Genomic DNA, 25722 nt, shown 5'->3' with positions numbered 1-25722 from the left:
CACTGAACCATAAGAGTCCCCCCGGCAATCCTCCATATTCTCTCGTGATCAGCTCCTCGTTTTCCGACTGACGGGTGCCTGAGTGAGATTGATTTCTCTTGAGCCTTTCAAGTGTCGAGGTTCAATATCCAGCAATGCTTTGATGGGATACAATCGGTTTAACAGAGGCTGGTATGGTCAATGGCGACACGAGTTAGAAAAAGCAATCTTGGATATTCGCGGCCAGGTCGCTTGCCTCCGTGATGGGATCCCGGCAATCCAGCTTCCTGGTATTTTTAGAGACTCTGCAATCCACGTAGAGTGGAGGACAGTCCTGCTGAAAGTCGGTTCGGTCGGGATGATAGCATTCGGCGCCTTAACGCCTTGACATATGCTTCGAGGACCATGGATAGGCCGCCACCTTGGAACGATGGCGTTTGAGATGGCCCTTGGCCGGGGGTTCGAAGATACGACTTGGGGCTTGACATGAGCTCAGAGGTTCTGACCTCGACCTGCGGTGGTGGCTTCTCGTGTCACCCCAACTGATTGCGAACCGTGTCTGATTCGTCGATGATGTATTGGAATGGGAAAGAATACTAAACGCAAGCGATGGACCGGGGCGAGCTTGAACAATGCACATGGCTGATTCTGCGCGCCAATGATTTAATTGGCCAAGATGAGGTCGCTTCCAGGGGCAGAGCAACCGCCGCATTGTATGAAGAGTTTCTCGGAGCCTGCGTACTGTTGTAAGGAAGATGATGTCGTCAAGATCCTCGAGTTCGGGCTATTGCTGCATGTATTCAGGTTTCGGTTCTTGTCAACTGAGGCGCAACAACGGAGGCAACTGGAATGTATTGATGAGGAGAATTGGATCTGAGCATGAGTTGTGATCGGTATGGTGATCTTGTACTTGTGTTTCTTGACCGATCGAAGGAGGGATACGATCTGGTAGGCAGTTTGTTCTGAGATCTTCTGTGATGCCTGGCCGTCTTTGGGAATCTTGTCCTCGTCGCCAACGATCTCGCCCTCGTCCCTGTTCTCGTCCTTCGCAGGCTTGTTCTCGGGTTTGGGAGCGAGTCAAGAAGCCGCGAGTTGCAGCTAGGTGCTGTATGTCGGGGGTTCGAGCGCGATGGGTGAAGGTCATGGACCGAGATCGTGGTAAACTGGTCGATGGGGCTAGATACAATGATAATCGGTCAAGAGGCTCTCGGTGCCGTCTGGTCTTCACGCATCTAGGAATTCCGCGTAGATAGTTGAGTATGTAGTGGTTGCGGAACCGTACCACCTAAATTGAAATCAAGCTCAGATGTCGAAGAGTCCTGTCAAGCCAGTGACAGTCTTCTCGATACTTGGCACTATTGAGCTGGCCCTACGCGTTCTGCTGCGATTATTGCAGGGCCGTGATCTGGCCTGAGAGGTCGGTATTCCACCGGTGCCGCTTCGTGAGTCTTCGGTGGTAGTCTGATCGAGCTTGTGTTGGATTCAATAAATGCACTCGCAGGTTCTCAATGAGACGATGCGAGATGAATTGGGCGGCATTCATATGAGAGCATAACGGGGAGCGCCTCTGAGAGTGTAAAAAGAGATACTCCAAGGCTCATAAAGGGCTGGAATTGTGCGTTCCAGAAAACCTCACTCACTTGCATTCGACCCCAAACCTTCAATAAACGTAACAACCGTGCAGCAGACTACGTATGCAGTTACATTGAAACGCGTGCGATTAATAGCCATCTCTCAACTGTCTCGTGAGGTGGTCATCTGGCACAGTGGGCTGTAGATGGAGATATCCAACCCAGTCCGGCCCCGCCCAGAGATGATAGTGCACAATTTAGCCAGTGTCTTAGAGTTCGACGACCATCTCTGCAGAGTCGAAGTAGATTTGTGCTTTGAAATGTACCGAGAGTTGAGAAGGAGTGTGGGATGTATGGAGTGTGTGTAAGATGGAAATGAGATGAAGCGAGACATCCTGGTTGACTTCAAGGACAATAGCAAGAGCGTTGGCAATCTAGTCAGCGGTAGCGATCTGGCTGCTGATGTACAACAAAGCCCGGTCGAATGACGTATGAAGATGCGGAATGGAGAATATGGTCGTGCAGTACAGCGGCCAAACTGATCTGATGATCTTGGAGTCTGCACCGCCTTCTGAACGTATGTGATTCTCATTTAGGCATCCGAGAGAATCGGTGGACAACACTACGCACCCCTTAGTCGGCAATGTCGTGAAGTAAGGACATGGGGGAGTCGGAGAATGGGACATGGATGAGAATCGCCTCAATCTAGTGAGGTCAGGCGAGTGTGAAGAATAAGACAGCGTGACAACGAAAGATGCCCTATTTGTCGGAAAAGTGTTGAGGTCTGCGTAGCAATAGACGCCGGTGTGGCGGAAGTCTTGTGATACCAACGCGAGGCTTGTTTCTCGCTACTCGAAATTTCACTCGGAACAAGAAAGCTTGAGAAAGATCGTCCCTGAAGTCGCGAATGGGATGATTGCGTTAGATGCGGCAATGCTTGGTCTGAAGCCACGGAGGAGGAGGCGGACTTATTTCAGTCCATCATAGATTGACGGCGCGGATCAATCGACAAGAAGGGAATTTGGGATCAGCATATGGAGGAAATGCGATACGCAGCGAAAGCACGGGCTCGATGTCGGGGGTCGGGGAGTTGCTCCTCATGGTGCTGTATACAAGCTTGTCTTAATCGATGAGATCCATAAGAGTACGGATAGGATGATGCCAACAACAAAAGTATAGTCGGGAGCGGTAGGCTCTACAGTGCTGGATGTTGGTCTTGACAGAGGTGGTTTGGATGTCGAAGGATGAAGTGTCCTGAACTTCAGTCTTATCCTTGGAATCTCGTCCTTGGGTGAAATGGGCTTACTGGAAGATTGAGACCCAGTATCCGGGCTGGAGGAGCCGCTCGTCGAAGTGATGTATACAGGCTTGCCCCCATTGATGAAATCCATAAAAGCACTGTGGGTCGGAATCGAGTCGTAAAACCTTGAGTTCGATTTTCATCTCGGAAGAGTTGAAGAAGATGAAAAGTATTGGCAGCTGAGAAGGAAGTGTGAGATTGTATTGGGTAGATGAATGAGCGGGGAATGCTCGGCGATAATATGTGTGCTTCGCGGGCATTGTACGGCATCTCTTTGAGACCTAGGTTCTCTCTGCCGGAATAAGCTCTCAGCCACAAGTCTCAACTGCAAATTGAGAGCTTCTGCAGTCTAGATGCGCCATCGGTTGAAGGGATTAGACGAACAGCGACCCTGGCCCAAAAATGCAGCTCGATTCTTGAGAGGCGGCGAATGTTTGAAAAGGAGGAAGGAAGTGTCGAAAAATGAACTTTGCTTTTGAAGACTTTGATGATGTTATTGTCGATGGCAGTTGGGCCGAGAAACAAGTGACATTCAGATTCCGATACATCAAGCCAAAATAGATTCCGCAGAAAGAGTCCCACAGTTTGACTAGCGTACCTAAACTCTGTTCAGGTAGGATAAAGGTGAGATCTTGACTCGGATGAAACTCGGAAAACGCCAAGGGGGATGCCACAGGTGCAGGGGTGCAGGTTTGGAGATTTTCGAGACAAATGCCCAGTGTTCGGAAGATATTATTCACAGTGGGTTGGCAGTCTCTGCGGAAGGTCTTTTCATCGCCATCACCGACGAACGTAGCAGTGGCAAACGTATCAAAGACTGTGTATCATCCGTGTACTATGGATCTTTGACTCGAAGGTATTAAACCTGACAAGCTCGGTTGTCAAGGTCAATCGGTGGACCATTGGGGGTGGGGACATTGTTCCCCCACTGTTCCAATACGCGATGTGAAAAGTTCCCTTGCGTATGATTGATGGAAAAGTTTGGACGATACCTCAAACCTCGGTTGGGTGGTGTCATGGCCCGTGGGTCTCGTTGAGGAGCGATGGTAGGCTCCACGTCTGGCTGAAAGTCCATGGGGCTATCGTTGAGGTCAGCTGCCGAATATAGCAAAGAGCAATAGACTAACAACATTTTCCTTTTAGTTCCGATCAACAATGGCCCGGGGCAATTGACGCAGCCAGGGTGGCCTGGGAGTAAGCAAGCGTGTGGTGGAGCTCGAACCCATTTCAATGGTGTCAGAATCTTGTGCGTGATATGGGACATCGATGGAAGGAGTCGGAAAACCAGGTCTGAGGTAGCACCAAGCCCGCATGTGAGAGTGTCCTGGTCAAAGAGGGTTGAGGGTACGAGTGAAAGACGTCAGGATGAATGGTGTGAGGAAGTATGGTGAAATGGAAGGAATTGAGGCTGAATTGCTAGAGGCGATTCGTACTAGACCCTCCTGTCCTCTGTCTCACTGTCCCTTTGGCCTCATCTCCCCTTCTATCCACACACGTTGTTTTTCTTCGAGAAGTTCGTCATATTCGTCGAGACGTGTTGTTGTCGACTGGTAGATCCGGCGAGAAGTATTGATCTGCTTCCGAAGTGGCTTGGATAGCCAACTATGCGTTTTCGAGTTTTGGAGAGAGGTCTTTCCCTTGCAGAATGTGTTTCCTCCGATTGCTCGGTTGATATGTTGAGACATTGAGGGACGAGCGAGAAGGTTGGGGTCTTGGTGCTGTTTCAGGGCAGGAACCACTGACTCATGGATCCGGTAAACAGGAACGCAAAGCCTAGCCGGTCGGGATCGTACTTGGTGATAGTTGTCAATAAATGGACATTGACGCCTGATCGTTGTCAAGCCAAGTGTTGAGCGTGGGGTGCTTGAGTCGAACTGATCGAAGAAGGATGTCAGGCGAATCGGCGGACCTGCCGCATTAAAGACATGCAAACGAACAGTTGCTGACGCGCGAAATAAGGAAAGTTCGAAAACTGAAAGATATGTTAGCACAGAAATGATCGAAAAAATCTGGGTCGATTGATATCGCAAGACCTGAAAGAGAGGATGTATTGCACATCACACTCGGAGTCTGCTGGCGTGATACAGAAAAGGTCTGCGCTCACCTCCGAAGCTCGATATTATCACTTTAAAGTGTAAAACAGTTGGTTTGTAGCATCGCGTGTCTTTCATTCTCGACGGGGAATTGGGCACGATGTAACAAGACAAGGCGGTTGATGAATCAGCGCCGGAAAAGCATCACAAGGACTCAGATGATGGAGGTGAAAAGGGTCAGAGTAACTGGCAGGAAAGTGGTGATGAGGCGGAAAGGATGAAGGGCCAGGCAGGGGCAGCCGGTTGAGTAATTGTGGACAGTGAAGGAAGGCGGGGACCTGACTCTCATTATGTGTGTTGGTGTTCTGGTTGGAAACTCTGGGGCGCTTTGGAGCGGCGTGTTCTTCATTTCTAGAAGCTTAGGGGCGCTTTTTATCGCCTTTACCGTCGAGGCGAGTCTTGCTGACACGATCCTGACCAGAGTGCATGTTGTCAATGCTAGCGAGGCTGGGTTGTCGAGGTTGAGGATTCGGGATCCATGGAGCTGAGTCTTGCTGACGCGATACTGATCACAGTGCATCGAATCCATTGTAGCGCGTTGGAGTGTCGTTCTGCCGTTCGAGCAGCCGGAATCCGGGCGGGGAGTATGCCATTTATTCCGTGCATCGTTGCTCTGGCTGGAAACTTCGGAGTGTGTTCGAGCGCAGTGTACTGTATTGCCTACGCTGGAGACCGTGATGTTTTGTTGTTCATTGCCTTTCGTACAGCGCGGATATTTCGCGACGATAGTCCACGTATGAATTGGTTCACATGATGTTGAGGTTGCTGGTGCTGATGTTGAAGCTTCGTATGCAGGCGCCAAGGTGGCACGGATGAAGAAAGAGGGGGGAGGGCGGTGGCAGTCCAGCACACCCCTCACCATGACGTCATAGCGATTGACCCCGACACTGATGCCACCAGATGAGGATCGAGGGAAAAGAAGATTGAAGAAGATCGTTACCCGAGGAATTTCGCAGGGCAGATCATATCAATCACTAGCAGGGTCAATGGTCCGCTGTGCGAGGACTTCTTTCAGTTGATACACGTGAATATACGACGGCGGTGGTCATGGGCAGTCAGTCGCGGCCTGCGGGTCCTGGAGAAGACTGAACATTTGGTGAAGTTTGGGGGTCCAGTAGTAGCCGCCGCTATGTCATTGGCGTCTCAGGAAAGGCGCAATGTGATGCTGTTCAGTGATATGGGGATTCCGGAAGCTAGGTAGAGAGTCATTGGACAGGGCTGCACGAATTCCATTGTCCACCGCAAGGCTTGATGAAGATCATGAATCTTTTGCCAGTTTCGAAGTAGACCAGAAGAAATGGGTGAGAAATGTCAGAACTCGGTTCTATGTGCATGTCAAATGAAGAGACTTGTCGTGGTACTGGATTTGTCTTCGTGGTGAGCTTCGGCGAAAGCAGAGAGATCCGAGTGGATGAGTTTCCAGATATCCTCGTTTGCTGCTCTATGACTATTGACCGTTCGAGGAAGCGCTGTGACCGAGTGCCATTCGCCAAATCATACGCCATGCACGGCAGCTTCGAAAGCGGGGGATAAACTCGGAGACTGGCCATTTCGGAAAGATACAGGAACTCTGGTGACCCTTGGTGTGTGGTTGAAGGATCGGTCTGGTGAGATGAAAGGTTAGTTTAGTTGTTGGGGCTGGTAGACTACCGGGCATGAAACCTACCGTTGGAATGAGGCATTGGACCAATAGTCGCGTCAATTGCAAACTTGGCAGGATGAGGCCCAGGAGCGGCGATAGATACGACCATCATAACATGGACAAGGATGTCGTTCACGCGAATGGATATGTTGAGATGGACGAGAAGTTTCGTCCGTGAGAGCCCGTTATTGTGAGCTCAGAGGGTCCACTCAAAGGCTGATTCGTGTCCATCCGCCCAAGCTGTAAGAGTTGGTCCGTCAAGGAGTGGGATGATTGATATCGAACAGGATTTAAGGGGTCCTGAGGGCAGCAGGCTTTCTTCAAGTCGCGGTAGCAGCGCTGAATGCCACTGCGTCGTTACAAATAAATCCCGCTTCTGCCTTCATATGAATAGTCGTGGAAAGGAGGTATTGCACTCCCTCACCTGGAATACTGGGGGTAAAATCCAGCCATGAACGCCAAAGAATCCTCAAGAGCAACCAGAAAGCGACCCCGAGGCGCACCATAAACAAAGGCTGGCATATGTGAATTGTTGAAAGAAGCGAGACGATACTGCGACAAAAGTACCGATATGTGAGGACTCATCATCAACGCCTTGTCGCCGGCACCAAGATCCAAGATTTCGCGGCTTGGACAACGGAAGAGGAGATTTGGGGTGGCTGATGGCAAGAGGTCGTAGACAGTGTCGACTTGACGTTTGACATCCTGGAGCTGTAGGTCCCATTCGAACGAAACGCGATTCTGAAGCGGCTGGTCGGTGTCATATGTAACGTCGGCTTCCTCCTTCTTTTCGAAGGAGCTTCACCTCGAGCTCCGGTAAGCAACGATGGCGGGCCACAAACAGACTGCCGCGACTATGACGGCCGGAAGCGCACACCAAATGCGGTCAGCGAGGCACCTGCTCCTCAGATCAGGCCCGCGGATTGTCACCTCTAGCTATAACAAAGTGGAGGTGAGCATCGTATCACTCAAGGTTTGCTTCCCCCATCGATGGTAGTAAAGCAAGACTTTGTGTTCAGTCTCTGAGATCATGAGAGGAGGCCGTAAGACTCGCTCAGAAACGTTCCGGGGCTGAAAGGTGGTGAATGTTAAAGATGCTCGTCATGTTGGATGTCGGAGAGAAACGTTCTGAGAGTCGTCATTCTTGGGCCAGCCTTGGGAGATAGTTGCGAGGCGCCCAGTGCTGCAGCATCCTCGGTCATGAAGAGCCGCGTTGGAATTCCTTCAAGGATTCGCGTCATCGTCCTTGGGCATAGAATTCCTGGATGACCAGCGGTTGCCAGTGAAGATTCACTTCAGATTTGAGGTGATTGTGAGCTTGTTTGGGGTTGAGGCGATGGAGGGTTGGAACCTCTGTGGACAGGGGTGGTGTAGTGATTAGAGGATGAAGCGAAAGTGCTTCGATAAGGGTCAGAATCAAGAAATGCCAGGTTGCTTAATCCAGTAATCAGAGGTCGCGTTCAACGCATAGTCAAGTTTCGCATGGGAAAGCCTTTAGAATCTGCCGTGAAATCATGATGGAATGTCTGAGATTCTGTCGTCCTCTGAGATCGCGACACAAACATTCGCTTTCGATGGTTGCCAATGAGGGATGGGAGAGGGTCGTCTTCGTGCCCATTTCAGACATAGCCGTAGTCGAGGTGTGTGCTAAACTGGTGATGCCCATCTCGCCACTACGATCCTTTCAGATTGAGCTGCGAACAACAAAAGGGCCGCAGCTGGATGATGTCAAGAAAGTACAGGCCACTTATATCGGTTGACAAAGCAGGAGGCCGGACTGAATCTTGAGCGGGGTAACCTGGGTTTGAACATGGCATACTAAATCCTGGTACAGAGACTCGTAAGCGTTTGATAAGAGTGAAGTTGACCAAGGCTATTTGTTCCTTGCTGTGAGGATACCTCGCGTTTTCTTCTTCATTTGTCGCCTGGTAAGCAATATCAGTCTCTTCACGGTCCGATCCTCATTTCCTGTATCTAATATCTTGATAGTTGGTAGCAGTCGAGTCTCGAGGTTTCTTGGGGAGAAAGAATGATGCATGTTCACTGCGTCGTTGTCCTTGCTGATATAGTGTCATCGATTTTGATAAAGGACTGGGGTCTCGTGGCATTGCCATCATGTTTCGTATGTGCGCGCAGGCCATGATCCCACCACCCGGCATGGGCATGGCGACGTTGTTGTTGTTCTCGATGGTAGACATTGTAGTGGTGCTGGGTGCAATGAGAAAAAGAAGACTTGGACGACGGGCAAACCAGTAGAGACGGTTGTGGTATATGATTGAGGAGAAAAGACCACAACATGCTCACCTGAGGGTGGCTGCGGTGATGGCTGCTGAATGGCCCCCAGCTCTGTTGCTATCAACGTGGCCACTGATGTGTGTTCGACAATGTTGAGGCGAAGGTGGTGATTGTTGGTGGATGCGGGCGGCTTAGTCGGCGACGACACTGCCATGTAGAATCCTTCTTCATGCATTAGACGGTCGTGTTTGAATGTTCCCAACGACCACTTATTCGTTGGTGTCAACACTGTTGTGGTGGTTCGACGTGCGCTTGACATCAGACTGTTGCATGAGCAAGTCTTGCTTGAATACTTCGCTGATGGTGCTTTGAGGAGACTCTCATGGTTACGAAATGATCTTCGCCGTAGTCGTTGACAGATGTTGCAGTGCCCAAGTTGTCGTCGCGTTCTTCTTTTCGGTATCTTCACCTTCTCTGGTGGATTCGTGTCCTCCTTTGGTGCTTCGGCCGCTTCTTTGTCTTTGGCGGGCTTCTTTGAGTTTCTGACTTGTTTGGCTTCCGTTGCTTGACGCGGTCAGCATGCAAACAACCCGTCGGCACTAAGAATTGTGACCTCAACAGCCGATGAAAACGTTTCAGCGAATGTATGACTGTTTCAATCCAAAAGGAGCCAAAGAGAGCATCTCGATCAACATTTCCCACGCTTGGATCTGGCTCCTCTGAGATACTGGCAGTACTGGCCACACCGGCGAAGCCACCGCGGGGGGTGGGGGTGACAGTGAAGTTGGTCTGGTTGGCAGATATGGTAGCGGTAGTGATTGTGTTGACGCAATGAAAATAGTGGGCTTGGGACGTGAAGAGAGTAGCAGAGATGTGTGGTGATGATGGTTGAGGAGAAAAGAAATGTGAGCACAGAGGGTCGACCTTTGTTCTCGTTCCCGGGTAAACCTCGGTCGTTTGGTGCACGGTTTGACTCGCACAGCCACTTTATGAAAGGCCCGTGGTGAACACAGGTCAAGACAAGGAGACAGACAAACAATATAGCTCTTTGTTCGCCAACATTTAAAATTCTGAGCCGTCACTTTCCGTAAATCAGTTTAGAAAACAATTCAATTACCACAGGCAGAGAGATTGCCAACCGTCCAAGACTGAAAAGGTCAAGGCAGCAGACCCTGTATTTATGGCCCATGACTTTATCCGTTTCCACACCTTTTTGTAGTACGATAGCACCACCATTCCTCCAAAATACGCAATGGAGACTTTGCCAATTGGGCCTGGCCGAAGCCTTGTCATACGAACCCGACAATGTCGCTTACTCTTCATCTTTCATAGGCTCTTCGATTCCTCCCATCGACTCGTCTTGGGAGTCTGAGCCCCGAGCACCTTGATCTTCCGTTCCCAAGCCACCATCGACATTGTCATTGATAGGTTGGTTGACATCCTGTACATCCGTTTCGCCGCCTGTAAAAGGTTAGCTATAGTCCGATTGGCGACAATCATGCAAAGAGTCTTACCTTTGAGTGAATCGTCCTGGGATTCAGCAGGGAATGGATAACTTGGGTCAAGTTGACGGACAAAGCGTTTGAGGAGTGAATCGATTTGATCAATATCCTCCTGCGTGCAGGCACGATCACTGTCGACAATCTCCTTGAGCTTGTTGTAGAGATCGGTTGAGACTTTGCTGGCGGGAAGACGTAAGTTTGAGTCTTCGCGCTGGGTAAAGATACTGTTTGCGATAGCTTTCATGTCTGAATCGACTTTCTCAATGATGGCCTCCTTGGTATCAGACAATGGTGCAGAGGTTGTCTTTGGGTATTTGGCGACTCTTGCCTGGGGTCGCTGAGCGGGAACTTCGTCGTAGGCGAGCATCAGTTCCAAGAGGTGCGATTTGAGTTTTTGAAGATCGCCATTCGCAAAGCCCGGATCATGGGGGGCCATCTTCGTGGGGCTTTTCTCAAGGTAGAAAGAGTGAGGAATCCGCCTGGTGGTGGCGCGTATATGGAAAACGTGTGTATGAGGGAAAAGAAGCCACACTTGTGAATTTATGAGAGGGACATGTGTGTTGATTCTCGAGCCTCCTGGCTCCAGTTTACTTTGCTGGGTTACGGGTCTGCCACGTGACTGCAGCGAAAAGAATCACTGCGACTCAACTTCATTTCTCGCCAACTCTACGCCAAACCACATTGACAATTTACGTCTCATCTCGCCACATAACTACGACAACTCAACTCTCCTTTAATTACTCAAGACAACGGTCTATTTCCCTCATTCTGACCGCCGACTGAAACTTTATCAAGGCCATTTTCCATACCTGGCTTCACTCTCTTTCGGAATCCGCCGACATGACTGACAACAATCTTGCTGGGCCTTCCAATCGGGCTCTATCTCATCAGCCAATCGAGGATGGATACTGGGATCTTGCCAAGAATCGTGACCATCTTCAGATGCGGGTGGAAGTCAATGGACGGATCCCCTTTCAACGCGTCCATCTTTGGAGTGCAGGGGAAGAGGCAAAGACCGGCAGCGGCCGGATGAAGACATCAAATGAACAATACAAGCCGTCGACACATGGACCTGCTGTAACTCCATGTCCCAAGGCGCCCGCTGGGGCAGAGCTCGTCAGTGATCGAAAGGTCACCAAGGAATACGTCGAGGTGGGATTGGTTCCCGGAGACGACCCCAAAAAGTACTCAAACACAGGGACTTCTACCAAGAGCACTTCAGCTAAAGGAAAGGGGAAGCAGACAAACCCCGTCATTCTTCGACGTGACGAAAACGCATTGCGGGCTTACATTCCGGTCTCTGAGAAGCTCAACCCCCAAGCCAAATTCTACGTCGGATGCAAGTTTTTCAACGGACGGCTCTCACCCGCACTCATTCCTGGCGAGACCATCTTCTTCTACTCCGAGTTCTAGGAGGACGTCGGTGGGGATAGAAGAAATCGAGTCAAGGCATTGAGTCAGAACTGTCGCAAGGCTGCGGCCCTCGACAAGACGAGCGAGACTCGCATAACGGCCTCCCTTGTTCCCGGCCTCGTGGAGAATATTTCCACCGCTCACCCACTCGTGGTAACTCAGCCAGAGCACCTTGCGAGCAAGCTTGTGCTCACATGGCATACGTTCATTATGTCGGGGGCGAAAGACAAGTCTTTGATCGATATGCTCTTGGCCACTGTGGAGGACAGCAGGGTGGATCTGAAATACGGACGACAGACACGCACTGATGGTGAGAGTGCATTCTTCGACTTTAGCTGTGACCTCACCCGAGCCCAGTCTGATGAGCTACACGAAGAAGTGGCAGTAAGTGTTTTTCGTTTCATACATGCATCGGGCTAACAAAGGTGTCAGCGATTGAATTCGAAACTCCGCGGCATCGACCCTGAATTTATCATGACCGTCCACAAGGCCCTTCGTACTGACGTCGACACTGAACTCGAAGGCGAGCACCACCTGGGGGATATCCTACCCCGCAACGCTCTCCTATTCTTTCTTGAATCTTGCCTTGACCTCATTCCGACTGATGCGCATGAGGATGTTGTCTTGCGGGAAGTCAAGGCGATTCTGCCTTTCTGTGAGCGGTACAGTAACAACTGTCCTCGCAATCCGCTGCAGCAAGCGATCAACAACAGGCCGACAGTATCCCAGCCAGTCACCCCCCAAAACTTCGCCACGACCCTCTTATCCCTAAAGTCATACCTACAGGCTTCAGTCACCCACGCAAACAGGTCTGTCGAATCTGTTGCGGGTCAGCATGGAGCACTTCTCAAGCACACCAGCATGAATGCTCTCATGAAGAAGCTAGGAAATGCGACCGATGTCCCCTATGCTACATCCTTGTTTGAACAGGTGGCTTCTCTTCACGCTGTTCAGTATGGTATTACTGCACGTGCCGCGGCCCAGTCGAACGAGGACATCATTGCGCTCATTGACAAAATACTGCATTCCATCGAATCCGGTAATTTGTGAGCGACGGCGGAATCAATCAGGGGGTGGTATCTCAGTGGTAATGGTATTTGACAGTATGATGAAACGGTAGACGGAGGTGCCATTGAGCTAGAGTTGAGCATGAATGGCATGGTGCAGCTGGATTTGTATGTGGTTTGTAGACACTGTAAAGTAGAACTGAAAGAATCCCGTTGGTACCTTTCTTTATTTCCCTGAGGTCGGCCGTGAGCAAACGTAGATCACCCCCGTGGTATCCGACAAGTGGCAATTAAGCTGTTTGTTTTTATAGACAGCTCAATTCCTCTTCATAAATGAGATCCTTGATTCTTTGACATGAGGATTTTCTCCATCATGGCTCAGACACTACCGAAGCCCCACTGTATTGATCCTCGATAATGGTCCTCCACTGGTCCCGAATTTAGCCTCACCTTTCTCTCTCCAAACTCAGCATGCCTCACGAGGTATGAGATCCAACTTCCCACAAAGCGCACGCGTCCGCAATAGCCTCATTTGACACGAGCTTTGCATTTCAAGAATCAGAAGACCAAGAGCTCTTGCCTCATATCACTCTTTGTCACTGTCAAGTATGTTTCCCACCGATTCATAACCCAAGTCAGCAGCAATGCTGTTCCCCTTACTTTCTACTGCTGCCCAGTTCAATCTCACATTCTTCTTCTCTGTTACATGAGAGGGCTTTCGATATATCACTCATTCTCCATTGTGTTCACTCTTTTTCAGTGAATTCTTCGCTTTCTACGCGCTGTCGCTAACCCATTCCGAGGCAGTACGGCATCAAGGTCCAAAGCTCACAAACGATCACGAGAAGCGGAGATCTGACATTGTCGGTATCTGGCGACATCATGAATGAGCCGCAAGACCCTATTCTTGAGGCTGCGGCCGAGATTGCTGCGATTGCTAAACGCCTCGAGCAGCTTGAGCCCCAATCTCCGGCGCTGACTTCACAAAACTGGATCGGTGGGCTCCGACCGGGCGATGGGTTTGTGATGCAGAGAGAGACTCCCAGTTTTGAGAACGATGAGGACTACGAGCAAGGCATCAGCGACTCTGATACACACGAAGATGAGGATCAAGATGACGGTGGTCTCGAGGACGGGTGGACTGATGCGCTGGCTGTCACTTCGGGCTACAACGAGCAAGAATTCATCCGTTTCTTTGACGAAATTCATGATGACATTGTGAGTCCCCCGATCAAATCAAGTTGCCAACTGCTGATGTTACTTTTTATAGGTTGCAAAGTACCGTGCACCCAACCCTGGCCCCATCCCAGGATTGAAAGACACTGTCCGACTTTTCGACCGACAAAGCCGTGCCGTCGCAGCCGCGTTGTGGCAGAAGGATTCTCGTTTCCAGGGTATGATTCTGGCTGATCCCCCTGGCTTCGGTAAGACTCTATCTGCTCTTACCACAATCTCCGTCTCAATAGCGAAGAGTAGAAGCGCAAAGGGTCACTGTGTCATTATCGCTCCGTTGTCCTGCTGTCGTCAATGGATGGCCGAGATCGATAGGTTTTTTGAACAAGTATGTGTTTCAATGTTGATGTCCTCTACGTGCAATGCTGACAATAATACAGGATCAGATGCCGGCAGTTTGTCTTGTCGGGGACGCTTTGTGTCCAACGGATCTATGGAAGTACAAGGTTGTGGTCACAACATATACCTATGTTTCTGCAGAAGTTATCCGAACCCGCAAGTTCCTCAGCGGCATCGACGACTATAAGAAGGGTATCATCACACAGCCCCCCAAGCGACCAATGCTCGTTCTACTCTCTGGAATCCACGAACAGGAACCTAGAAAGACAATGGGGGAATGGCTTATCCTTGATGAGGCGCATGCTATCAAGAACCACCAAAGCTGCATATATTACGCTGTGTCTGCCCTAAGAGAACAGTTCAATGCCTGTCTCATGATGACAGCGACCCCACTGGATAATACCTGGACAGACCTCTATGCTCTGATCAGCATGCTCAAAGGACACCCTATCACGAGCTTTCTTCTATTCAACGCAGCATTTCGACGGACCTTGGACTCGGGCGCTACGGAACCAGAAGGGCTCCACAAGCAGCGTTATATTCAGCTTCTAGATGCCTGTAGCCTGCAGCGACCACGATCAGCAATCATCGACTTATATCCTCCCCTCGAGAATCGGCAGGTCATCAAGTTTCCTCTCGCACCCGAGGATCGAAGACTCTCCAACCAATCGTTCCAGTTGTTCAAGAAGTTCTGGAGGCCTGACTCTAAAACCGCTGGATTGAAACACCTTGTAGCAGCCCACCAGTACTCCTATCATCCAATGTTGGTCGAACTCAAGCTCGAGAAGCACGCCTTTGAGCTAGCGATGCGTCAAAATCAGGCACTCGATGTGATTGAGCAAGGTGATGAGGCTGCGGCAGACCAGTTGGTCAAGTGGCGAGAGCGACTGGAGGCAGATGAGAATTGGCTCTCTCACCGCGTGGAAATGATCCTTGACATCATTTACCGACATCAGGATAGATTCCCTGATCATTCATTTCTGATTGTAGATGAAAGTGTCTACTTTCTAGATATCCTATCAATCGCCCTCAAAAAGGCATATGAGCCGGTTCCACACACAGAGTACAATGGGCGGCTCAGCGCGATTGAGCGGCATCTGGTGATCAAGAGGGCCTTTGAAACTACGCCTCCACAGATGATGCTTGCCAGCAGGGGCACTGGAGGGCAAGGCCTCAATCTTGAATGCTTCAACGTCCTCATTCAGTGCGGGCCATGGTGGAAGGTTTCCTGGGAGGTTCAAACACTGGGGCGCGTTTACCGGCCTGGTGGGACGAAGCCAGTGTTTGTTTATGAACTGGTGGCTGAGGATTGTGACGTTGAGAACCACAAGATCAAGGTCCGCAATACAAAGAACAAACTGAACACTGAACTTCAGCAAGAGACTATTAGGTCTGATGACACTCTGGATACAGATGTTGCCCGGAGACGCATGTCTTGAGAGTTCTCTTCATCAGCAGGCCTTTCCGACAGTTTCGATGTCAGTCGGCTGCCTCCGCATCTGGTTGATCTGCTCCATTCGTCTTGCTTGGTAAAGGTATCTTTGAGCCGTTTTGAGGAATCGTGTGCTACCTCAGTTGTTGTATAAGTATATAGTTCGGGTGTGAATAGGCATCATGGTGTCTGTAATTTTCTAATAATAATATTCCACAAAGATACTTTGTGACGTTCGTGAAAGACTGTTCAACTAACATGTGAACATGGAATCACGGACCAAGCAGGCTGAGCTTGGACCACCTGAGATAATCTTTTGCCATGATTCTTCCAGTCTCAATTTTTTCCTCGTCTCAATTTCTTCCTCTTCCCAAACTGCCACAATCACATTCTAGTATGTAACAGCACCCACGCCACCACTGACCCTAAGAGACTAACACTTAAAGAACGTCTTCAGACTCCTAGTCACATGGAAACCGACGACACGCCCGCAAGGGCCAACTTTAGTGGAGAGCTTTGGGCCCGGGTGGGTTTCCTATACGAACAAAATGAGAAGATAACGCTCGATACCGTCGAAGGTATCATTGGGGACGCAGAACCTGTCATTCGGGGCAGATGGGACCAGCAGTCCGAGGACCAGATGCAAGCACAGTGGCAAACCTCGCTTCGAAAGAAGTCCTCTGAAGTGATCGGTACGAGGGGTAAAAACGACTTCAACTATCGAGAGCTCTGGAGGTTCTGTCTACGTTTCCTTCAGCAAGCCCCCCCAATCATGCTGTCGCCTCTGAATCGCCTGCAGTTCGTTCCCAAGCGCAACCTGTCACTCAAAACAAACCATCTCTTCACACTTACTGCTTGTCTGGATCTGACACAGCTGGTCATTCATCCAATCTGGGAGCAAAACTACCGCCGTTTCATTGACACTCTCCATTACGCTGCAACATATCGCGTCGGCGCGCTCCAAAACTTTGACTGGACATTCTTCGACGAAGATTGCTGTCCGGCTTTGCAAATCCTCAACGGCAATCTGATGGCAGTGGAGGGCCCTCAGCTGCCCCATACTGTACATAAGCTCCACGTCGATGCAAGAAACGTTGTCGTTGCCAGTGGCGAGACGCCTAGCGTCTTTTCTAACCTGCTCTGTCGCATCGGTGAGCTGGCCACTGTGAGCGAGATCCCATCGGCCAATGAGCGGGCACAGCTGGCAAACGGCGTCGTCCCCTTCAATGGAAGCGACTTGGAGGTCATGAAGATGGCAATCGACAGCTTGGCTCCGACTGAGCCCAAAATCGGCTACCCCGTGAGGGCTGTATACGATGCTTTCAGGGCAGCCAGGGATACGCCTGATGTGCTCCTCAGGGAGAGGCTCCGGGAGTTCGACGCACGTGCGTGCAAGCAGGTACTCAGGATTGCTGCCAGACCCGAGAACTCTGGCACTGTGATTCTTTCTCCTGACTAGTTCTCAGAGACACAGGAAGCAGCCAGTCAACCCGGGTCATCCGTGCCGAATCCTGGGCGTGTAGCTCGCCGACCTCGGAACCACCAGGGCTCTCGTTATGCCCCTTATTCGCTCATGAGCCGTCATCCTTCCCGTCCAGGCCTCGGCGGAGGAGCTGGCAGATCCCAGGATCCAGAAATTGCCTCTGATGAGCGATCTATGAGACACCGCCAGACCACCGACTCCACCCTTGCCCCAGTGCCTCATGAGCCCAGCGACCCTGGTCCGTCAAGCGACATTGATCGCAGTGTGGTCACAGATGAGTCCGTTTCGGCTAATGACGACTTCCCTCCCACAGGCAATGATGCTACCAGTCGGTCTCATGGACACCCTCTTCAGACCCCAGCCGCATTCACGTCTGGTCAGGGAATCGCTACAGACGAAATCAGCCAGCTACGTCAAGAGAATGCTCACCTACGCCAAAGGCTCGACGAAGAGATTGCTGGGCGACACCGCGCAATCAACGACCTGGAAGCCAGGGCGGAGACTGAGGCTCGCAAATTCTCAGAGCGTCTCGCCAAACTCGAGGCGGAACTCTGGAACAGATAGATGCATGAGAAGTCTGGTTGCTGCAAGGAATAACTCCTGGTCGTGGAACTTTCACAATGGCAAACAGCGGATTCAACGGTAGAAACTGGGAAGGCTCTGTAGCAAGAGGGTCCTGTCGCCTGGCGGATCTGTGATCTCATGGAGGGATTAGACAACCGATGGAGAAAGAGGCAGACCCGTTATAATGCTGCGGAATGTAGGATGATAGACAGTCTTGATGCAATGAACCAATCACAATAGCAAAATATCCCAGCCCCTTTTCCGTGTTCTCTCCTCCTCAAAAACGTGCCATGTAAGTCTGGCCCGCCCAGACATCAGCACCAATACGACACCGGCAGATAATGCACAGAATGAGCATGGTTAGTTCTTGTGTAGATAAACCGACATGCAGAAGCAGTGACTTGACTGCTGAGGGGCTCACCACTGCCAAGTTTCTCCTCGTATTTGAGCTTCTACTCAGTCAAATCTCCCTTGCATATCAGCGACCAAGTCTGCTGCGAGTTTCTCCACTCGATAAACTAAAAGAGGATAGACAGGGATAAAAAATTGACGGGTAATTGAGCAAAGGACAGAATTTACACAGAATTGTCATTCTACATGTCTGCCACTCCTCTCTCCACCTCCTCCCTAACTTCCCTCTAATTTGTTTGAAATTAACTGCTTCGCAAATAGGCCTCTCCACCATTCAATATCACATTCGCCCTATGTTGTTGGTCGATCACGAAAGGACAAAGCTGGCGAGCATTACTGAAGCGTTCGAGAGTGCTGTACCTTCCTTCATCAAGACTGCGACGCGTGGAAACGTGGCGCGCCAAAACAAATTGTGGGTCTGTTGATCGATCGATCTGGGGTAGTGGGGACTCATCGTTCAAAGTATGAGAAGTCGCGCTGTTAATAGCTTAGGGCGTCAGTAAGATGTGTCAAGATCGTGTAAAATGCCCTGCATTGCTTACTTGTATGAGTATGTTGTTTTGAGGGAGGTGAAGAATTAACTTGACCGAAATGAGACCACACATTACCTATGTGGCCCAAGCGTTTTCTACTGAAATGAGGTCTAAATGTTACAGTGGGTTTAGTGGTTTAAACGCCTAAGTACAACGAGGTCGACCCCGCCTTGTCGTAATTCTCCTCCACTGTCAACCTTTCACAACTCTCAATATATTCAACTCTCTCCCAAGACCAAGCAAAACTGTAAGTTCACTTGAATATTATAAAGTTCGCCGCTAATATTATAAGAAGCCACTCACAATGACTTCTCGTGAAGTCAAGGAACGCGCCCTCCTCGACCGCATCCAGGAGCTTGAAGCAGAACTACGAGAGACAAAAGCCCGCTATGCGGCCCTTGAGATCAAGGCGAGAGACGACGCCAAGAAACTTGCCGATATAACGTCCATCGTTGGGAGCGGCATGCGTGGCGTTTATGAGGCCAGCGGTGTCGCCAGCGGTGTCGAAAGCAGGCGTTTCGAGTCCCCAGCCGTGTCGGCTAAGAAGTCTGAGCTTGCCAATGCCCTTCAGACTGTACAATCTGGCCAGACCGACCTCACCAAGACCCTCCAGGAAGAGAACGAGAGACTCAGACAGTCGTCTCAGGCGCCCCCCGCTCAAACAGCTGAGCGCTCACCAACCCCAGTTGAGGCCTCTCATTCTGCTGTCTCCTCTGATGATGAATCCTCTCAACAGCCTGAGTCGCTGTCGAGTTACCTGGCGAGAAAGCCTGAGGGATTCCAGTTTCCCAGTGTTCAATCACGATTCACTATCACAAACATACCCTCAATCAATGGGTCGATGACTGAGCGAAATCACAACATACCCAATGAACCAGGCTGGCGAGACTACTTGCCATAATTAGATAGTATCGCTCTTACAGTGTATGTGGAAATCGAACTTTAGATTAAATGATTTATTGCTTGAATCCTTGATTGATTGACTGATTGACTGCTCAGGCTAACAGATCTATCAGTTGTAGTATCTTGTAAAGTTATGGTAAATTGCTTGGAATATAGGGATAAGTTATACTTGGTAACTCTTGGCCTCATTGTTACAGTGCGGTAGATGTCGCTTATTGACAAGGATTCGACTTGGCTCATGAACCGCGAGATGGATAAAGACACTCTCGGTACCAGTCTTCCATACTGCGCATCGCGATAGGGTAGAGGAGAGCAGTTTTAGCAGTTATAACACGGCATTGACCATGGAGGAGAGGGGTATTGGTCTGATTGAAAGATATGGTGGAAATGATGGAGATTGATATAAGGGAGAGATGTGCTTCAGACATTTGTTGATCTTAAGTGGGAGACATGAAAGGTGTTTGTGGGCGCGATTGCGATGATGATGGTCGAAGAGAAAAGAAACACAGGAAGCAGGGCGGGGTGTTTATGTCCCGAATCGTATTGCTCCGTCCAATGCTCGCACCACGCGCCTCGCACATTGAGGACCGAGTTCCGTAACAGGGCCTTGACGTCTCTTGACTACTGAGGTCGGCTGTAACCTCATCTCCACGCCTGGCCTCTTCGGAGCAGCAAAAATACTTGTCCTTCCGAGAAAGTTGTCTTTTTTATCACGAGACTCGCCAACATATGTAAACAGGGGACGACTCGGGCTCTCCGGGCTTGACATAACGGTCTCTCTTGATCATGCGGGACTCGGCCAATATCATGAGGGTCGGAGATGTGATGAGGGGCAGAAATGTGCGATGAAGTCTCTGCAGTTTCGCGGTAGAACTGATGCAGTGAAGGCGGAGGTAACTGATGCCGGCCAAAGTCACACGACTCTCTCCCTCTGAACCCGATGTATCGTTGCACCTCTCAATTGTCACCAGAACAATCATTTCGGGGTCAATTCTTCCATGAGCAAGTCATTTTGTAGTAGTCACCAATCACCGAGGCATCGAATTTGACAGGCGCGTGAGAACGCTGCTCATCGCCCGGAGAAGTCGCTGCTGGCCCTGTTGTCGTGCATGAAGAGTCAGGACCAGATTTGTGATGATGCCAAAAGCCTGATGTTATATGTTTGTCTGTACGTCGTTCTGTCTTTGTGGGTTGAGATGATGTAGCGTCTCGGGTGGCTGAGGCGGTGATGGAAGAAAAGAGGGAGGGAGAGGGGCACGAGAAGAAGCAGAAGCGGGATCGATGGAGACAGTGGCAATGGTAGCGGTAGCGGCAGCAGCAAAGTGGCCACAGGGTGCGGCGTCCCTCAGTGAGCTTCTCGATCCTCTTGCTATCAATGACAGGTATGCCGTATCGTTCCACTTCATCTTTCGTATCTCTTCTCGTGTTTGATGTAGGGTCGGTGCTGCGGGTGGCTGTGGAGGAGTAGGGGCGACGGCACTGAAAAACATGCAGCGATGCCTCAGTCAACCAAGAGATTCACTTGATATCGATAAAGGGGCGTTCACTGCGAGTCTGGAGTCTTCGCTGTGGAGGAAGGCGACCTTAGATCGAGCGGTGCGGTCATCGAACTCATTGACTTTGGTGATCTGCAGTGTTGCTTCCTGCTCGAATCGTCAGTAAGACCTGCCAAGTAAGACAACCTCCACGTACAGCTCTTACATCTCAGGGCTCCGGTGTAGAGGGAGTCCACCATGTACTGAACGGTGAGGGTCGCCAGGTAAGCGCACAACTCTCTTCTCTCTGTGTCACCATACAAGGCGCCGGCGAAGTGCTGTGGCCAGCTTGTGAGGCGGAGGAGAAGAGGCAAAGAGCGTCACGGTTGCAGATGTGACGGAGTCGGCCCGAGAGGAATGATGGCGGAGATGAAATGACCAGCGCTGTTGTTGGCGAGAGGTGATGGGTCGAAGGAAAGTTGAGGTCAGGTTCGCGTCAGCCTTGAGAATCAATGGTGGGATGTCGTACAACCCCTCTAAGCAGTAGACCTAAAATGGAGACAAAAGACAGGCCAGTGTTTCACCGTGCACATAAGCACCGAATCCCATTTGAGTGCCCAATCAAATCAAATGCCGCCCCTCCATCACGAGCGCAGCGAGGAAGAGCCCTCCGCTAGGAGCCCCCGGAGGGACAGGGACTTTTCGACTCTCAGGTATGTACCTTGCTCCACTCACACCTCAAGTCGGGGCTGGGTTGACTGGAGCGATCAGTTTTGGTGACCTTCAGTGGACTATAGCGATTGTTAGTGGACTCAGCGCCTCTTGGAGCTTTTTCCTTTGACCCTCGCACCAGGTACGTACCTTTCCAACCCCCTCCCAGTGCCCGAGTGTTGTCTTTCTCACTCGCTTGTGATTGACTCTTCTTTGAGCTCTCTCTCGGGGGCCACCCTTCGTGCAACCACACCCGCCCCGCTTCCTCGAGGCGACCTGCAGCCTCCTTCAAAACATCTCTTCTCTCGTGGGTTTTCAGCTTCAACATCTCACCTCCAAACACCTGCTACCACCTCAAACGCACCCAAATCATCATGGCAACGCCTCATCGCAAACAGCTCTCGTGCGATCTCATCATTCGGGATGCGGATGAGGCTACCTTGAGACTTATCTCGGCATCTCCCGACTTTGTCATTAATCTCAACAACAAAGGACTGCGCTTGTCTTTCCTCCGAGACCCAAACCGCGAAACCTTCAGCTGGTACAGCGCGGATCTCACCATGACTGAGTCGGTGTTGTATCACATCACAATCGAGTTCCCACCGCGTGGTTTCACCCTCACTTTCCACGACCTCACATCCGACGAAAAGTCCGCCCTCAGCAACCACCTCCCTGAGGACGCAAGCGGATACAAGATCATCGACATAAACTGCAAAGCAAGCACCACAGTCACTGGCTTTGGCCTCCCATTTCATGGAGCAAACGAGGCTGTCGACAACTGGGTCAACAAACACGCTCCGATCGCCGGAGTCACCTCTTTACCAGATATTCTCCAGAGACAAACTTTCACCCTCCTCATTGAAGCCACCAGCGTTGAGATCACGCGCGCCGCCAGCACCATCAATTCCCAACTCATCCCCCGCGACTATGGATATGGCGAGCAGTGAGTATCTCAACCCTCCCCCAAGGCCAATCTAACATTCACAGGCACTGGTGGGACATGGACCGATACATCAAACAGATCCCTGCCAATAGAGGCAAGGCCTTTCCCCCAACCGTGCACTTCAAGAATGAGAATGAGCGCGACACTGCCCTTACGCAGACTCATGTTCAGGATGTTTGGGACTTTGACAACAAACTCAAAGAGATTGAGGAGTTTGAACCTCCTGCGCTGATCTAGAAGGTCGGCGCAGATCCAATCAAAGACACCGTCAATTTTGTGTGTCTCTTGGAACCAAAGGGCATATTTGTGAGTAATCCGATCCCCAAAAAGACTCAGCTAACATGACCAGGAGCCTGAGCATTGGCGCGCCGCCCATCGCGCTCTTCGGGGAGATCTGAACAAGGTCAGGGTCAGGTTCACCTTGAAGGAGCGCGACGAGAAGAAGCGCAAGAATGGGTTAGTCGTTTGGGAAGCGGTTCCTTTGACTTTCGCGACCTGTGATGAATTAAATGGCGTTGAGATTCGAAATCGTATCGCCCTTGGTCTCACTCGGCCATCCGCAGGCCCGGGTCACGACTTTATACCCATCGCGTATGACGACTATGAGACAGCGAAAGAATCTCGACGAGAAAATCTACAGCTTCGCTTGGAGTCTGGCCTTCATGGCGACACCCAGCGCGTCAACGGCATCTTCAGTCTCAGCAACGGACCTGTCTTCCCCACTGTCATGAAGAATGATCCTCTCGCTATTCTCAAGAGACTTGTATTCAACGAAGTCTTGATCGGGAAAGGCCTTTGGGAGCTTGAGAAGGATGGAGTGAAGACCAACCTACCTCAGTTTGATCTCCTCCGCGATGTGCCCCCGAATATTCGCGACGCATGCCTCGAGAACGTCTTTGAAGATGATAGAGAACGAGTTCAGAAGTACTTTGGCAAACTTCATCTTGGCCTCGGGTTAGTCTCAGGTCCTCCCGGTACCGGAAAATCTCATCTCGCTTCAGCCATCGTGGTTCTCATGTGTCACAATCACTCCCTTCGCCAAGTCTATGTCAGTGCGGCTTCCAACGGCGCCACGGACAACATCCTTGAACGGATTCATGATATCGCCACCAAGACGACCACCAATCTCATCGACCGCGGTGTCGACGTCAACCATCTGATGTTGGTTCGTGGGTATAGCCTCAATACAGAGACCGAGAATTGCAACAAAGTCTTGTTCGGGAAGCCTCTCCCGGAACACGGTATCTGGAACCCGTCGCCGTGGAAGTTTGAGTACTCGCTTTGCTGGTGGACCTTGCGGGTTTTGGGTTCAGCCGCCGTACCCCCTCTGACCCTGAACGACAACGCCGAACTGTTGGACCTTCACGAGAGACTCAGCGCACTCACCTCCGATTCCGCATCTGATGCGAGCCTTTCCAAGTTCCGCTCCTTGGTAAAGATTGCTCAGGGAGTTACCTCCGTTGCTCAGTACCAGTCCAAAGAGAAGCAAGACAACCATGCGAAACTTGTTCGCCAGCTCATGCAACTTGTTCTCGGATGTGCCAATGTTGTCGCAACTACGCCTGTGGCATCCACCTGCTGGATATACAGGACTTTCAACGATCAAGCCAAGGCTGTTGTTTTTGATGAAGCAGCCACGCTCTTTTGTTCAGACGGCCTACTGGTGTATGGCAATACGCCTCGACCCATGATTGCCATCGGCGACCCCATGCAACTCGCCCCAGTGCTGTCTACCGCGTTCGAGTTGCTGCAAATCCGCCGTAAAAAGCGTTCGTGGGAAACTTGGAGTGACCACCACGCGATTCGGGGCTGGCCCACCAATCGATTCGCGGGATTCGGACAAGTCTCCTGGCTTTCGTGGTTCATCCACCTCGGCTGGCCAGTCTTTCATCTCTACACCCAGCATCGCATGGCGAAAGATCTCTTCGACCTTTCATTGGACACCGTGTACACCAGTCTCAAACCGCATTTCAAGTACAGCCCCATGTGTCGCATCACAAACTTCCCCATTGGTGTTGATGTGGAGGAGTACCTTGAGCAGAAGTACAAGATCCCCGCCCCTGCCGCCAACACCCTTGCGCCCGTCTTCTTTGATTGTCGGAACTGCCCAATCCGGAAATATCCCGACAATGAGTCCCGCCTCAATCCCCGACAGGCGGACCTCATCGCAGACCTTCTTGTCGACATGATCCGGGAGCTGAAGCTATCTCCAGCCGATATCGCCGTCCTCACACCGTACCGGGCAAACTTTCGAAGTATCGGGAAACGATTCAAGAAGGGACCTGAGCTACAAGGCGTTGCTTGCTCGACTTTCGACACGTTCCAAGGCCGTGAGGCCCAGATCGTGGTCCTTGCTCTATGCGTGACCCGGAAAAGCGGCCCATTGTTTGTGGGCAATCCCCGGAGTCTCAACGTTGCTTTGACCCGACAGCGGTCGAGCCTGCTCATCTTTGGCGACATGGGGGTGCTTGACTTTAAAGCGAAAGAAACTTCCACCGACTTTATCGGCTCGGATTCCGGACAGAGGTTTAATGTCCGAATGTTTGACGATGTACTCAAAACTCTTCGCCGCAGCCGACGAGTCGTTCAGCTTGAGGGGAAACGTGGGATTGATCACGATGGGTATTGGGAGGGTATGGAGAGGAAGAAGTGATGGATGAGAGAGAAGTAAATTTTTGGGGGTCGAAACGAGGTATGGAGTGTCTGAGGCGATCGCATATGAAAGGAGAACAGTATGTTGGAGCAATGTGACCAAGTTCGTCTAAGCTACGATAGTTTTTACAGGTCCTCACTATTCATTGAGTTTTGTAACAAATTACTCAAGTATTTTTATCGTCTATTCATCAAATTATCTACTGTCCTCGTCCTCCCAAGCAGCGTAATTGCCGACGGAGAAACATGGGCTTAGCCTTCCTCCTCCAGGAACAAGGATTCCCCAATTCGGACACGAACC

General features: G+C 50.8%; 7 protein-coding genes across 7 annotated transcripts; 6 read left to right on the top strand and 1 right to left on the bottom strand.

Moving 5' to 3' along the window:
* Positions 1–10132: 10132 nt before the first annotated feature.
* On the bottom strand, positions 10133–10758 carry J7337_009255 (uncharacterized protein; the record flags this gene model as incomplete). The annotated part of the gene is made up of 2 exons (XM_044826856.1): positions 10133–10281; positions 10335–10758. 2 exons carry the CDS (start codon positions 10756–10758, stop codon positions 10133–10135), a joined length of 573 nt encoding a protein of 190 aa, XP_044677450.1.
* Positions 10759–11162: 404 nt separating this feature from the next.
* Positions 11163–11735, top strand: J7337_009254 (uncharacterized protein; the record flags this gene model as incomplete). The annotated part of the gene is made up of 1 exon (XM_044826855.1): positions 11163–11735. The coding sequence occupies one exon, from the start codon at positions 11163–11165 to the stop codon at positions 11733–11735; it is 573 nt and encodes a 190-aa protein (XP_044677449.1).
* Positions 11736–11945: 210 nt separating this feature from the next.
* Positions 11946–12785, top strand: J7337_009253 (uncharacterized protein; the record flags this gene model as incomplete). The annotated part of the gene is made up of 2 exons (XM_044826854.1): positions 11946–12119; positions 12168–12785. The coding sequence occupies 2 exons, from the start codon at positions 11946–11948 to the stop codon at positions 12783–12785; spliced, it is 792 nt and encodes a 263-aa protein (XP_044677448.1).
* Positions 12786–13624: 839 nt separating this feature from the next.
* J7337_009252 (uncharacterized protein) lies at positions 13625–15753 on the top strand (the record flags this gene model as incomplete). The annotated part of the gene is made up of 3 exons (XM_044826853.1): positions 13625–13960; positions 14013–14303; positions 14356–15753. The coding sequence occupies 3 exons, from the start codon at positions 13625–13627 to the stop codon at positions 15751–15753; spliced, it is 2025 nt and encodes a 674-aa protein (XP_044677447.1).
* A 462-nt stretch (positions 15754–16215) lies between these two features.
* Positions 16216–17793, top strand: J7337_009251 (uncharacterized protein; the record flags this gene model as incomplete). Its single annotated transcript, XM_044826852.1, has 2 exons — positions 16216–17131; positions 17213–17793. The coding sequence occupies 2 exons, from the start codon at positions 16216–16218 to the stop codon at positions 17791–17793; spliced, it is 1497 nt and encodes a 498-aa protein (XP_044677446.1).
* Positions 17794–19041: 1248 nt separating this feature from the next.
* On the top strand, positions 19042–19638 carry J7337_009250 (uncharacterized protein; the record flags this gene model as incomplete). Its single annotated transcript, XM_044826851.1, has 1 exon — positions 19042–19638. The coding sequence occupies one exon, from the start codon at positions 19042–19044 to the stop codon at positions 19636–19638; it is 597 nt and encodes a 198-aa protein (XP_044677445.1).
* Positions 19639–22200: 2562 nt separating this feature from the next.
* J7337_009249 (uncharacterized protein) lies at positions 22201–25422 on the top strand (the record flags this gene model as incomplete). The annotated part of the gene is made up of 3 exons (XM_044826850.1): positions 22201–22769; positions 22814–22943; positions 23119–25422. The coding sequence occupies 3 exons, from the start codon at positions 22201–22203 to the stop codon at positions 25420–25422; spliced, it is 3003 nt and encodes a 1000-aa protein (XP_044677444.1).
* Positions 25423–25722: the final 300 nt, after the last annotated feature.

The sequence above is a fragment of the Fusarium musae genome, chromosome 7 (genome assembly GCF_019915245.1).
Source record: "Fusarium musae strain F31 chromosome 7, whole genome shotgun sequence".
Classification (NCBI taxonomy): domain Eukaryota; kingdom Fungi; phylum Ascomycota; class Sordariomycetes; order Hypocreales; family Nectriaceae; genus Fusarium; species Fusarium musae.
This window is presented reverse-complemented; position numbering and strand designations above follow the sequence as displayed.